General features: G+C 46.4%; 1 protein-coding gene across 5 annotated transcripts in view; it reads right to left on the reverse strand.

The window, feature by feature from the left end:
* Positions 1 to 615: 615 nt before the first annotated feature.
* Fbxw10b (F-box and WD repeat domain containing 10B) overlaps positions 616 to 13,597 on the reverse strand; it is a 32,271-nt gene continuing 19,289 nt past the window's right edge. Inside the window, exons 9-14 of one of the 5 annotated variants that reach the window (XM_055594231.1) lie at positions 12,229 to 12,377; positions 10,724 to 10,866; positions 6,485 to 6,643; positions 5,076 to 5,338; positions 4,236 to 4,355; positions 616 to 1,451 (exon numbers count right to left, since the gene is read on the reverse strand). In XM_055594231.1, coding sequence (XP_055450206.1) covers positions 658 to 1,451; positions 4,236 to 4,355; positions 5,076 to 5,338; positions 6,485 to 6,643; positions 10,724 to 10,866; positions 12,229 to 12,377 — 1,628 coding nt within the window. In that variant the 3' untranslated portion in view covers positions 616 to 657. Of the gene's footprint in view, positions 1,455 to 4,235; positions 4,356 to 5,075; positions 5,339 to 6,484; positions 6,644 to 10,723; positions 10,867 to 12,228; positions 12,378 to 13,597 lie in introns of all 5 variants that reach the window. The other 4 variants (XM_055594230.1, XM_055594232.1, XM_055594233.1 and 1 more) reach the window with 4 other exon arrangements.

Consider the following 13,597-nt stretch of genomic DNA (forward strand, 5'->3'; position numbering starts at 1 on the left):
TTTTGAAACAGGTTGTTGCCTTTTAGTACCAACTGACTAGATGCTTGGCCGTCCAGCCTCGCAAGAAGGCCTGACTGACACTGCGGAGTCCCTGTGTGGGGACTACACTCTTTGTGCAGGTCCTAACCCCTTCAGTGAGCCATGTCCCTGCTGCTGGCTACCCTTTTCAAAATCACCTGCCTCGTCCATTATATGCCCCCTAAGTATTTAAACAGGAGCCTCGACATACTTGCTATTAGAGCCTCATTTTGTAGAAAATATGAATATGCTTCATTTTCTTCTGATGGAGTATGTTCTGATCAGTAAGATCACATACAGTGTTCTAAATACAGGTCAGTCTTTTGAGCTCCCCACCTCCTTTACTGGAACTGAGTTTTGTTCTATGCAAAAAAAAAGTACCAAGAAGTTTTTGTATATTATCGGGATATCCTCTGCTATCAGTGGATGTCAGCCGTCAGTGAATTTGCCTACCTCTCATCCAGTGGAATGCGGGTGGCACTCTCGCCCTGCCTCCTGATGTTTTAGCGTAATGCTGTCCATTCTGATTCATAGAAAGGTTCATGTGAATTGCCAAAGAAATGCCAAAAAAGGTCAAGACCCCACACTCACTTGGGTTTCTGTGTGTTTTAATGATGCTGTAATTTTCCCAAGCCTGGTTTAGATAAATTCGTTTTGCCCAAGTTCAGGGGCCGCTGTTTTCCCCTGCTTTATGAAATTATCAATAGGCAGACCTTTGATCTTACGAATCCATGCAGCTCTGTGGGCTTTTTCTGGGTCGACTTCTTTATTGGATTTACTGGCTTGATATTCCTTCATCTTGGCTTCCTCATATTCTTTCTCTTCCTTCACAGTCAACAGCATGAACCCAGCGTTCATTCTAAGAGGATCAAAGGTTGTGTAGAAGCGTGGCCGGTCTTTCCTTAGAGACAGGATGGCTGTGCTGCCTCTGGGAGCAAGCATTCGGTTTGGTTTAATGACCTGCGTGCTGGTCAGAGGACCTACACGGCGCATTGTCCCCTCAATTGAACTGGTCGGTTGCTCTTCAATCCTTAAGTTGTCAGAAATCTTGGGACGGATAAGTACAGGCTGGGGAATGGTGGACTGGACTGTGGGACTGTGTAAGGATTTTTTCAAATTGGGCTGCAGCTTCTGAATCTCAAGGGGAATCTTGGTTTGTTTCACGTCTGTAAGAAGATTGCTGGATCGCAACTGATCAACTGCATGTTGGACTGATTTTCCTTTGAGAGTTAGGACTTTCCTTTTAAATGGAATTGAAGGTCCCCAGGCATCAATGACTGGAGTCTGGGGCCTGTGGGGATAGGCAAATTCTCCAGAATTGTGGGCCTGTTGCAAAGCATTGACAGTCAGAAGGAATCGGTCAGGTGTCATGGGGACTTTCCAGAACTTTTTCATTGGATGAACTTTATCACTTCCAGGGCTTTCCATATCACCTGCTTTTTCAGAAAGAAAAGAAAAGCACGTCAGCGTTCCATGGAAAACAGTGACCAGCTATGCGTACAAGCTGAAGCTGCAGTGTCATTTGTTTTGTGTGCCTTGCCCTTTAAAGGATCCCCAGTTGCTAGTCAACTGGACCTTTAAGAGAACTGCTTGACCCTATGACCTTCAGTGTCCACTGCCTCTTAGATTTCTGGGAACAGGAGAGGATATAAAAAGCCAGCAGAGGCTGAGAGAGGGGGAGGAGGGTACAGGTGGCAAGAGAGGAGAGTAGGGTTAGAGAGAAGTACAGGAAAAAAAAAAAAAAAAAACAAGATTGAGTGGGGATAAAGAAGAGAGATTGAGCAGACTGAAATGGGAGACCACTGAGCCAGGAGAAGCTGAGCTGAGCTAGGGAAGACACTGTAAGGAGACAGTTGGAAATGACGTGGGCTAGCAGAGTGAAAAAGATAGCTGGTGACAGCCGAGCCAGGAGACGCTAGAACAGTTGTTAGAGTTTGGTGCTGCTAGTGTTGGGAAAATTGGGAGAAGGGACTGTTTAAGTACACTGTTGGGAAACTGAGGGAGGAACAGTTAGGAACAAATGTTTGAAGGGACTGGGTGCAAAGTGGGAGGGGAGCTGTCAGGGAGTTAACAGGACTGGATATAGATGGCTGGGGCTGGGTCATGTTTACTGTTTACCATTGCCCACTCTGACGGACGTTTTATTTGTAGGGAAAAAAAAAAAACTTAAAAAGAAAAAAAAATGCACTTTATGTGAAGCCATTCTGTGAGGCACCCTAAGGTCTTGTCACCCAAAAGGCATGTCACCAACATCCCAGATGACGTCAGAAATGATGGCAGCAGAAAGGGTTTGTTTTTAATGACTATCCTAATATCTGTGTAAAGTGTCCTATTTTGAAGGCAGCCTGTGTAATTCCAATGTTGCGCACATGTTCAAAAAAGTTAACTGACTCTCACATCTCATGACTCACATAAAACAGGTGTTACAGATTTATAGCTTACCTACATCGTCAGTAATAACCAAAGGTCAACTCTCACTTCACTAGCCAGCTTTGGTCATGTTTCCCAGAATTGGGCCTGCATTCTAAGAATGTCACTGCTTCCTGCTATGATATATCCATAGCACGACTAACACTAGACTCCTAAGGAGGAATCCTCAAAACGTTTTGAACAATAGTAATGAATCCAAAATATTCACCAGAATACTGCCTACAAACCACTTTATAGTCAAGGAACGTAAGACCGTTAAGTTAATGAAGATGTCTTCTTGGGTAAACCCATTTCTTATATCACTCCCAGTACCTCATAGAGATGCAAAAAGACAGGGCCATTGCTTTTACAGACAGCAAAAGCAAAAGAGAAATCAGTTGCCTGGTCCAGATTTAACAACAATCTGAACTCACAGCATATAGTTTCGCTTAGCCATTGAACAGCTTCCCAAAGGGACAGATTAGGGTGGGGTGAAACTCCAAGTGTTCCCCAACCTTAACCTTGCTAATTAGTGTCTTATAAAAGCATGTAACACTGAGCTAACTAGTTGTCGGAATATTTTCCTCACCTTCCAAATGCAGAAAAACGTGGGTTGATTTTTTTTTTCCTTTTTCATTATTCTGGGGACTTGTTGTTGGGTTTTTCTGGGAGTTTTCTGTGGGGGCTGATATGTCCTAGATATGCAAGTAATTCACATGGACTCTTCATGGTATAAAGCTTGGTTGTGGGGATCTCCATAGTGGTGGGTTGGGGTCACTGTTTGCCGTTGCCCACTCTGATGGACATTTTATTGGTTAATGATCAAGCTTAAGGAAATGCAACTACCATTGTACCCATCATGTAGGCAAACACGAGGAGCCAGGGACTCCCTGGAGCTACTTTGCATGTAGTGAGGACACCCACAGTTGTTAATGGGAGTATAAGTTGATTGTGCTTTTTTTATGTTCAACCATGACAATAACTTTCCAGTTTTTAAATGTGTTTGTCCTTGGGCTCAGCGGTTGTATTCCCAGAACTTCGCCCTACGCGTAGACCTGTATGTGCACAAATGTAGGATGCCCGTGATGAGGGCAGACCACTAAACCTTAATTGACTCACGTTGAAACCAGTGTGCAGGGAGTTATTTCAAAGGAACATTATTATTAGTCCAAACTGTTAGGAAAACACTGGAAAAGCTTACCAATACCTTCCAAAAACATCAATGAGGCATCCTAGCCATAGTGTCTAACAGTACTTCTTAAAATCCCATTCCTGTCACTTCCCTGTCATCTCCTTACCTCATATACATCACACACACATAGTCACACACACTCACGGTGCACACACATACGCACCACATCACACACACTCACCACACACATACACGCCAAAGCACACATATACACACCGCATACAAACACATACCACACACACATCACATGTACACAGCATGTACACATACACACCATACCGTACACACACTCAGATCTCTCTCCTCTCTCAAGGAATTCCAGCCTGAGCTCCTCTTCTTTCTGCTGTGCCCATTAATCTCGTAGACCCCAAAGCAAGAAGGAGCCAGAGACAAGAAATAGGTAAGGTGCTTAGAAAGGCTTCACTCCATGGCCACAAGTTAGTAAAGAGACAGGAAGCTCATCCCTCTTAGGAGCCCGTGGGAAACCAGTCCTTTGACGGAAGCATAGCCGTGCCACTCCCAAAAAAGCAGCAATTTGGGCTGAGAAACAAAGCTAAGAGAGAGAGAGAGAGGGGGGGGCTGAGATTGTAGCTCTTAGTGAAAAGCAAAACATCACCGTTTGTCCTCTCTTCGGTGTCAAGGTGTGAAAACAGACTGTCTTCCTCGTCGTCCGTGCCACCACCAGCTCTCCTCCTGCCATCCTGAGGGATGCCTGGTTTTCCTGCTTCGTATAGCTCTGTTGGTACGATTAGATTGAGATTGAAGAGGAAACCACAGTTGTTACGTAATTCAGTTAGGCCTGCGAGGTGGGGTCACAGCAGCAACCCAGCTGCTTTTGCTCAAGGTGCCAGTGTCTGGGTCTTGTTGCCAGGGTCTAGTAGCAAGGTGCCAAGGTCTGGGTCCCATCGTGCCTTCCCTCCCATGGCCTCTCCTGTGGGCTATTGAGCCTCAAGCTTGAAACTGATGTGTTGGGGTTCTCTGGAGATCCTGGGCACAACTTCTTGCCACAGGGGACAGGTAGGAAGGCAGGAGCCTTGCTAGTCTAGCCCACACATGATCTGCTCTTTAGATGCCATAAACAGCATAGACCGCATACAAACACACCTCCCCCACCCCCCCAACCCCCCCCCCCCCCCCCCCGTGTCTGTTCACATCTGCCTTATAACTATTGTTTTCAGGTGCACAGATTCTATCTCAGAGGTCTAATGGTAACACAGTCGGTAGTGCAAGTTTTTTTGTGTATTTTAACTTTGTGTCTCTCTCGGGAACATAAGCAATAGCTTAATTAAATGTCCACAGTAGTTCCTTCCATCTCTCTCTGTATAAACACATACACGGGCACACACACACACACACATCCTGCCGATTCCCCCGTTCATCCCCCGACCCCAACCCACCAACCCTCTCCACCCCACCCCCCACTATCACTGAAATCACAGTGATCTCGCTGCTTTACCTAAGGATTGCTCTTTGCCTATCTTCAGAACAACTCGGGTCTTGGGAGGGTTATTTAGTAAGAGCTCCTGTTTACTAGACAGCGAATCTCTCAGGCTTTGGACCTGAATGCTAGTCCTGGAATACACAGCCCCAAGGCTGCTTCCCTCCTTCTCCTCCTCTTTGTCCTTGTTCTTCTTTGCTTTGCTTCTGTCTGAGGCGTACTGCCACTGTATGTTTTCAAACTGGAACAGGATAATACTGCTGTCTGTCTGGACCACCATCCTGGAACAAGCAAAATGACAGTGCCCACAAAAGGAGCGTGGAGGCCACTGAAACACACACAGCAGTCGTGTCTTCTCCAACCCCTAGGCTGAGGGAGCTGTGGCCAGGCAAAGACCTCAGGAATGGGCTGGCTCGGGGCGTTGCCTTGAGAAAGCAGGGGTGCCTCGGGCAGGGGTGGGTAGTTTTGAAACTGTTTTCTTTGTGACTTAGTCACGAAAGGGACACGTGTTATGGTTGCTTCACTGCTTAGGTTGGAAATACCTTTTCGGTGGATTTCCAGTTCTGGAGTGACAAGCATCTAGGATGCCCCAAACAGAAGCTTAGGTACTCTGCTCACAGATGTCTGAAAATTTACCCTCTGCTCCTTTTCAAGCTCAGTATCTAGACTCAGTGTTTCTATTTTCACCCTTGGGATTAAAACTCTTAATGAGGAAGTCTCCTGTCCTTCGCTGAGCTGACACACAAAGCCCTATGTGGCTTCCTGGCATCCTGTAGGGTCTCTGGACAGGGTGGAGACACTTCATAAATCATGGTGATTTCTGTCACCTCTAGTCTTTACTCTCACACCCCAGGGTACAAAGGTTTGGAACTCATATTTCCCATCCTTAATACACCTCCCATCTCCTACTCTTTCTTTCACTTTTTTTTTTTCCGTTTGCACAAAGCAAACCGTTTTCCCGTGTGTCTGGATTTCCTGGACTATGATAAGGAACTGGAATACCCAGAGCACCGAATGTGTGTGCGTGCAGGTGTGCAATCGTATGTGCGTGTACTGCAATTTTAAGACTTTCTAACTTTTAGTGTAAACTCTAGAAAAGTGACTTGCTGGGGCTGGAAACGCTGGAGTGGAGTTTGAGGAATGAGGTTCCATTACATCATCTCCATTAGATTTACTCAGACCCAAAGAAAGGCGTCCAAGCTGGGCCTCATGACACACTTAAGAATAAACACAGCTCTCATTGTGTCCTCATCGCTAAGTCTGAGGCAAAAGCCAGCTCCTCCCCCAGGAGACTATCTCCCTCAGCTGAGCTGGAAGGAAGCATGGCCTACACCGCTCTGCCAATAAATCCAGAGTCCCAGAGGAGGAGAGGAAAAATCCCATAGACTTGCTTATGGTTCTGCCCTCCGCACCGACCTACCACCCACCTGTTGCCCTCATAAAAGAAGGATAGCACAGGGTCACCTCTGGCATCGACCTTCAGCACCTTCAGACAGTTGCCATTGAGAAAGTTATAAATCCGCATCTTGCCGTCTCCACAGGCACTGATGACGCGGAGGTAGAGAAGAGACACGTGCAGCACCTCCCTGCAAGGGGACAAAGAACAACAGGCAATACCCACCTTCGGGGACACTCTTCAGGTTTGCTCATGGTTTGGAGCGTTTGTGTGCGGCGGGGAGGTAGGAGCCTATCTAAGCCAGGGGCAGTGCTTGCACCTCTTAGGATTCTAGATGTAAATCATTAACCATTTCCGTTCCCAAGTATTTGCGGTTTTGTCGCAGTACAAAGGTGCTGCTTCAGGCTTTTAAGGGGGAGTTGGGGAGAGAGGTCTAGTATGTCAGATTTCCATTTGTTTTTTACATGTGCTTTGATTCTTAGCTATGTATTTATGCTGAGAATTAGATTTTTTTAAAATCCTTTTAGGACAGTTTTTTGCATAACAGTGTAGTTATATAAGAAAGAACAGTATAAGGCTAAGGATGATGATGATGATGATGATGATGATGATGATGATGATGATTATCATGGTCTTTTGAGACAGGGTTTCTCTGTGTAGTCCTGACCATCCTGGAACTTACTCTGTAGACTAGGCTGGGCTCAGACTCAGAGATCTGCCTGCCTCTGCCTCCTGAATGCTGAAATTAAAGGCGTGCACCACCACTGCCCAGCTCAAAATATGAACAGACAAATTTTTAGACTCTCTTTTTTGCTCTTTAATGAGTGGCCTTCATTCCTTCCAACAATAAACATCCTTAAGGGATGAGATTTGTGTCTTTCTATGGTGGCCAGTGGCAAGGAGGGAGCCACAGAAAAACCCAAAACAATCTTTCTCCAACTACAGGGTTTGTGTTGGTTTATTCCGTTCTGACAGATGTGCCTTTTGCTATTTATGGCCTTGAAAACTTGAATTTAATCACATCAATGTCTCAGATCTTACATGCAGGGCAAACTTGCCAGTCCTGACCTACCCACCCAGATCGCTGTGGGTCCCAGATGGTCCGCGAGGTAGAATCTTGGTCTCTGAGGTAGCCATGTTGAGAGAAACTTCTAAGAGGTGGGGCCTCATTGAAGCTGATTAATCACTGGGGCCCTGCCCTCGGCAGGTTTGAATGACACAGTTCACATACATCTCTAGTTAGTGACCGGGGCAAAGTTAGAAAGCAAGGCCACTTTAAACAGTTGGTCCCTTCTGGGTCTCCATGCAGTAATGCAGCACAGGGGTAGAAATGCCCTATGCAAAAGGGCTACCCTCACTGTGTCGTTCTTGACTTTGCGTGCTGGGCCTACACTTCCCCCGTGTTCTTGTGACATTTGGTAGTTCAACCCATAACAGTCTAGCCTATGAATACAACACAGGTCTCAGAGTCAGAAACCTGTGAAATCTGGTGCCACCGCCCGCTGTGGCTCCATACATCACTGAGGATGCCCCCTGCCCTCCCAGTCTTCCCTCTATACACACCCCACATCCCAAGGTGAGGAATAATTTCTACCTCATGTAATTTCTGCTACAATTAAATGAATTGATGTTTTTAAAATTTTGCCCAGCACCTGACAAAGTGGTGGTTACTGGTCTAAGACTAGCTCAGACTCCTTTCAGGTTTTAATTGCCCTGTAGATGTCCCCTGTTTGTTCATTCTTTCTGAAATCTACTTAGAATGTAACATCAGTGAAGATGGTGGAGCTGGGAACTACAAAATTCCGCCCTTCTGTAACAGCAACAAAAACCGTCAGAATCCATTTTTCCTCCAGAATCCTAGAAAATTACAGAAGCTTGCAGCAGCCCAAGAAGCATTTAAACAAGAAAAATAATGGTCTTAAGAAGTCGATAAGAGCACCAGCCAGGCATGGTAGCACACATCTTTAATCCCAGCACGCAGGGGAGGCAGAGACAGGTGGATCACTGTGAGTTCAAGGCCAGCCTGAGGGAGAGAGGGGAAGGAGAGAAAAAGAAGGAAGTGGAGACCCCATGGGTTGGGGGGGGCACAGGAAGAATCATGTGGCCAGGAGTTTACTCCGAGGATGGACGTGGCTGCAGAGAAGCAGCCCGGATGGAAAGCAGGTGCAAGTATTTATGTTATTTTGGATGGGATGCAGCCCAGATAGGAATGAGTAGAGCATGTGCCATGAGATAACGAGGTAGTTGAGAGGGTTAATATCTGCCTAGCCCCAAGTGAAATAAGACTCATTAAAAATCTATCAGGTGTCTGTGTCCTTTATTGATATGGTAGCAGGTTAAATAATAAGCACCCAAAATGATAGCAGGTTAAATAATAATCTATGGCTGAATAGTAAACCTTAATAGCCAAATATTTTCTACAACAAAAATCACCAGCCATCAAACCAGTTTTCTATGTTCAGATTCTCCCACACTATAATCAAAAATTGAAATTTTAGTTGAAAACATTAAATTCAAAAGAGAGATGCCTTTCTCTAACTCCTCTTCCAGATAGTAACTTGTCTACCGTATTCAAAAGACGAATATCAATGCAGTCACTAGAACGCTTCAGAGAAGCAATCTGTAAGTGAATGCTTGCTGCCAATCAAATATTTTGGAGCACTTATATCTAGCTAACACCATTATGGAGGGGTGAAGGGGCCTACAAACAGTGCATTAGCCATAACTACCTGGCCTCTAGATAGTTACGGTTTTTCTGTGTCCATGCCAGGTATCAACCAATGTGAGGCTGGAGAGATGGTTCAGTGATGGAGAGCGCTCTTTGTTCTTGCGGAAGACTGGGTGTGATTCCTAGCACACTCCTGGTGGCTTACAACAACCTATAACTACAGTTCCAAGGGCTCCGAACCCTCTTCTGACCTCCACAGGGACCAAACACTCACACGATGCACAGACTTATACGCCAGCAAAAACACTCACACATGAAATGAAATGAGTAAATCTGATTTAAAAAATTTAAATAACAAATATAAATGGTTTGTTGGTGGTGACATCCCACAAGAGTGGCAGGATTTGAAGTTGTCTGCTAACAGACAGGAAGGCTCATGGATTTAAGAGACAACAACCAGTCTGTCGGGTTTGCTGAAAACATCATTTTCCAGTAGCTAAGTCTTACTGGGCACTGTTTCGAAGGTTTTAAAAACATATAGTTAATAACTTTCAGAAAACATCATAAAGTTGGCTCCCCCTTGAGGTCATAGCTTGCTTGACCTGGTGGTATGCTGAAGGGTTTGCTCGAAGTTCCATGGGGGGGTAAATTCACTGAGCATAGGTGCTTCCCAGCACCCGCCTGCTAATAAGTAGTTACCGTTTTCCACCCAGAGCAGACCCATGACTGCTGTAATAATCTACGGCTTATTAGTAGACCTTAGCAGCCAATACCATATGCCTCTCGTGGCACTGGTGGATAAGGAGTGTCCAGAGATCTAAACAACCCTCAGATAGAGTCCCCTAGGAATCCACTTACTCTTTTAACCAAGTAATACAGCATTCTGTTTCTTGGCACTTTAATGCTCTAAGGGTAAGAAGCATCATCCGTGTAGTCTATAAAGCCGTAGGCATGGCAGAATCAGTAATTAGCCACAGTAGTCTTTCCAGGTGAGCCCAGCTTCGAGCTCAGAACACTACTTGGCAGGCACCAAGCAGCCATCAGCACTGAATTTGAACAGGAGTGGAAAATGAAACTCACTTGCAATCCTGGAACAGAACCTAGTCCGTAAACTTTGAAGTATAGACTTTTAAAATGTCTTTTGTTATTTTTAAAGCTTGACACATTGGATCATTTTAAGGTTTTAAGAGCATATTTTCTGGCATAAAGACCAAGTTCAGGAATTCTAAGTTTAGAGTAGGCATTGTTTGGGACAATCTGTCAGTGAGCCAAACAGCCAACAGGTATGATTTTGTCATGTGTTTTCTGTAATCTCAGCACTCAGTAGGCTAAAGCAAGATCACAAGTTCAAACCCAGCCTGAGCTACATAGGGAGATCTACTCTCACTCCACCCACTTTGCCCAACAACTTCTCAAAATGTATATCCAGTGTTATTATTTCTCAAGAGAAAAAAGTGAGGGTGGGAAAGAATGTCCAGAAGGGAGGGCAGTGGTAGGAACGGGAAGAAAGCAGAAAGGAGTGAGGAAAAGAAGGGCCGGAAGAGCAGCATTGCACAGGGGGACCCATCCAGCAAATTTACTGTCCCACTCCCCAGCACCTACTTAGGATGCTTGAAGGCCATCAGACACCGCTCATATTTTCCTATCATGCTCCAGCCCATGACCAGGCCATCAGCACCTCCAGTCAGGATATGCCATTGGTTAAAGAACAGGCACTTCACAGCTCCCTCGTGACCAGTGAGAATCTGCAAGAAAAGATGTCACTGCCTTCAGACTCTCACAGTTTAGATGGTGACTCCTCCAAAACCAGAGCCGGGCCTTCCTAGTGGAACTGTCCCCAAAGCTCTATCCCACTATTCTGTGCCTGCCCCCTCGCTTAGCATGCCCATCATCTGACTTAACTTCTCCTCTATGAAGGCTGGAGAAGCCCATGCCTCCCTCTTGGCAGAAGGCTCTTCCCCACTCAAAAGGAATATGACTAAGGTTAGATCCGTGTTCTGGTTATGTCCATGGCAGGATGGACTCCATCTCTCTGGAGCACAGAGAGTTCTGAAGTCCCTCTTCTCTACCCAAACTTTGCCACAACTCAGAGGATATACAGGGTCATTCTTATGCCTGCAGATGAGGCTCAACCACAAATAAGATGGATGTGGGGGAAAAAAAAAAACTATGTCCCACTTCAGTCCTGTGATCCAGCAAGAATGTGTTTGTGAACACAGGCTGCAGTTTGGACACACCCCACAGAATTCACAGGTTAGAGGTTGAACCTTCAGATTCATAAGTCGATGTTCAAAACCCATAAGCCCCTGAGAGGCGGTGGCATTGTGAGGCTCTGCTCTCAGCGGCGTGTTGATCTGGTCAGGAACTGGTGGCTTATCCTGGGGGAGACTTTGTCATAAGGGCATCTGATGCCCTGCACCATGGCATGGCCCAGCCCAAAGGCCTTTACCAAATGCCAGCACTGTGCTCCTGGGCTTCAGGCCTCCAAAACTATGAGCCAAATAAACGTCTGTTCTTTATAAACTATAGTCTAGTTAAAACTATAACTACATATATAACTATATCTATCACTATGGTTTTTGTTAGGAGTGACAAAACACAGACCAGACTAAGACAATTTCTAATGACTTTCAAGATGCTGGGTGTTCTTACTTTTCTGACACTCAATTCTTTATTTTTTATTTTTTATGCTTTACTGAAATAATTGGTGGTGGGACTTCCTTAGAAAAAGAGAAAATAATGTATTGAAAATAAAAACGTGTTCATCCCCTGACCACCAGTTAGGGCCAGGATAGGATAGTCTCTACCCTTACCACTGTTAGGAGGCCCTGGGACTCATATGCTGTAACTGTGCAGAGTGAGAATGCAGCCTTCGTCCACCCACTTTTCCTAATGTGGAGCACGGTGTGTGTGTGAGGGGGTCCTGCCATCCCGACCCACCCTGTCTTTGGAACCCCTTCATCGAGTGGCTCTGGGTGTCCCTGGTGGCTGGCTCCTACTCAATTGCTCGAGGATGGTCTAGGGAGCTCTGTGGAGTAACAGAGCTTCCTGTCCTTTTAATCAATCACCAGTGTGCCTGCTGCGGTGCCAGCTCGATGCCTACTCACCTTTAACAGCTGAGCTGTGACAGCATGCCACACCTTGACTATGCCTCGCTCACAGCTGCTCACGATGTAGGTGTCACTGATCTTGGCAGCCATGATGGGGTCTTTGTGTTTAAATGTCTTCAGGCACTTCCCTGTGTCTATGTCCCATTCTGACCGGGAAGGGTGACAGGGGAGGCAAGGGGGAGGGGAGAGGGTTACAGTGAAGTTCTGCTTCTTGTCATAAAACTGAGCTTATTGAATCTTCCCCAGAAACCGTCACCTGGCTGGCACCCCTCCAGGCTCACTGGGCTCACCAGCAGTGACACAGCGCCCCCGTGTGACACACAGACCCTTGGGAAAACCCAACAATGCAGAGGAGGCCTTTGCTCTGACGCTGCAACTCTGCCTTGGAACGGCAGTGCTGCCCAACTCATGTCCAATACGCCTGAATATTCTTGCTATTGAATGTAGTTGATGAAAATCACGGCATGGGTAGTGGCGTGGGCCTCCCCAGGTGTTCTCTTCCTGGCCCACACCTGTGACCAACAAAAGGCGTGTTGTCATCCCTTCTAGGTGTTTCTGACTCGGACTTCGGGATTTTGTGACATCATTTCCACAGATGGGGTGGGTCAGATGCTGTTGCTCTGCAGACTGTGTTAAGAGTCCCGAGGATCAGGTGCGGGTGGGAGGGGATGGATATGCGAGCGCACAGAGCTTAAAGTGGGGACCACAAGTTCCCGGATGAATGCTGAAAGTCCTTCTTCCCCGGCCCCTAAAGGTACCTTTGACCTAAAGTGACAGGACAAATGGCCTTAACCAGTAACCAGAGACAAACACGGCCAGAGCTGAGACTAGCAACGCAGTAAGAATGAGCGAGGAGCTAAAGTGTCTGCAGTGTGCTCTCCTCTTCGCAGGGCAAGCACTGTTCCTACTCCCCACTGTGCAGATGAGGAAACTGAGGCCTAGAGTGTAGGAACTTCCTCCAGTTAGAAAAGGAGCTGGGAACCGAAACCGGTGCTTCTGGGACCTCAGGTTCCACTGGCCCTTTTTTGTGAGCTGAAGTCTCATGCTTTAAGTATGCTTTCCTTCCTTTGTTCTTCGCATGGACATCTTGTCCCGTTTATAACATTACCAGGGATGAACACTGAAAAACTAGCTGGGTGGTGGAGGTGCACAATAATCCACCCAGCACTCAGGAGGCAGAGGCGGGCAGATCCCTGTGAGTTCGAGGCCAGCCTGGTCTACAGAGTGAGAGTTCTCTAGGACAGCCAGGGCTATAGAGAAAAACCCTGTCTCAAAAAGAGAAGGAGAGAGAGGGAATGAGGGAAGGAAGGAAGGAAGGAAGGAAGGAAGGAAGGAAGGAAGGAAGGAAGGAAGGAAGGAAGGAAGG

Source organism: Psammomys obesus, unplaced genomic scaffold (assembly GCF_907164565.1).
Source record: "Psammomys obesus unplaced genomic scaffold, mPsaObe1.curated_primary_1811, whole genome shotgun sequence".
Classification (NCBI taxonomy): domain Eukaryota; kingdom Metazoa; phylum Chordata; class Mammalia; order Rodentia; family Muridae; genus Psammomys; species Psammomys obesus.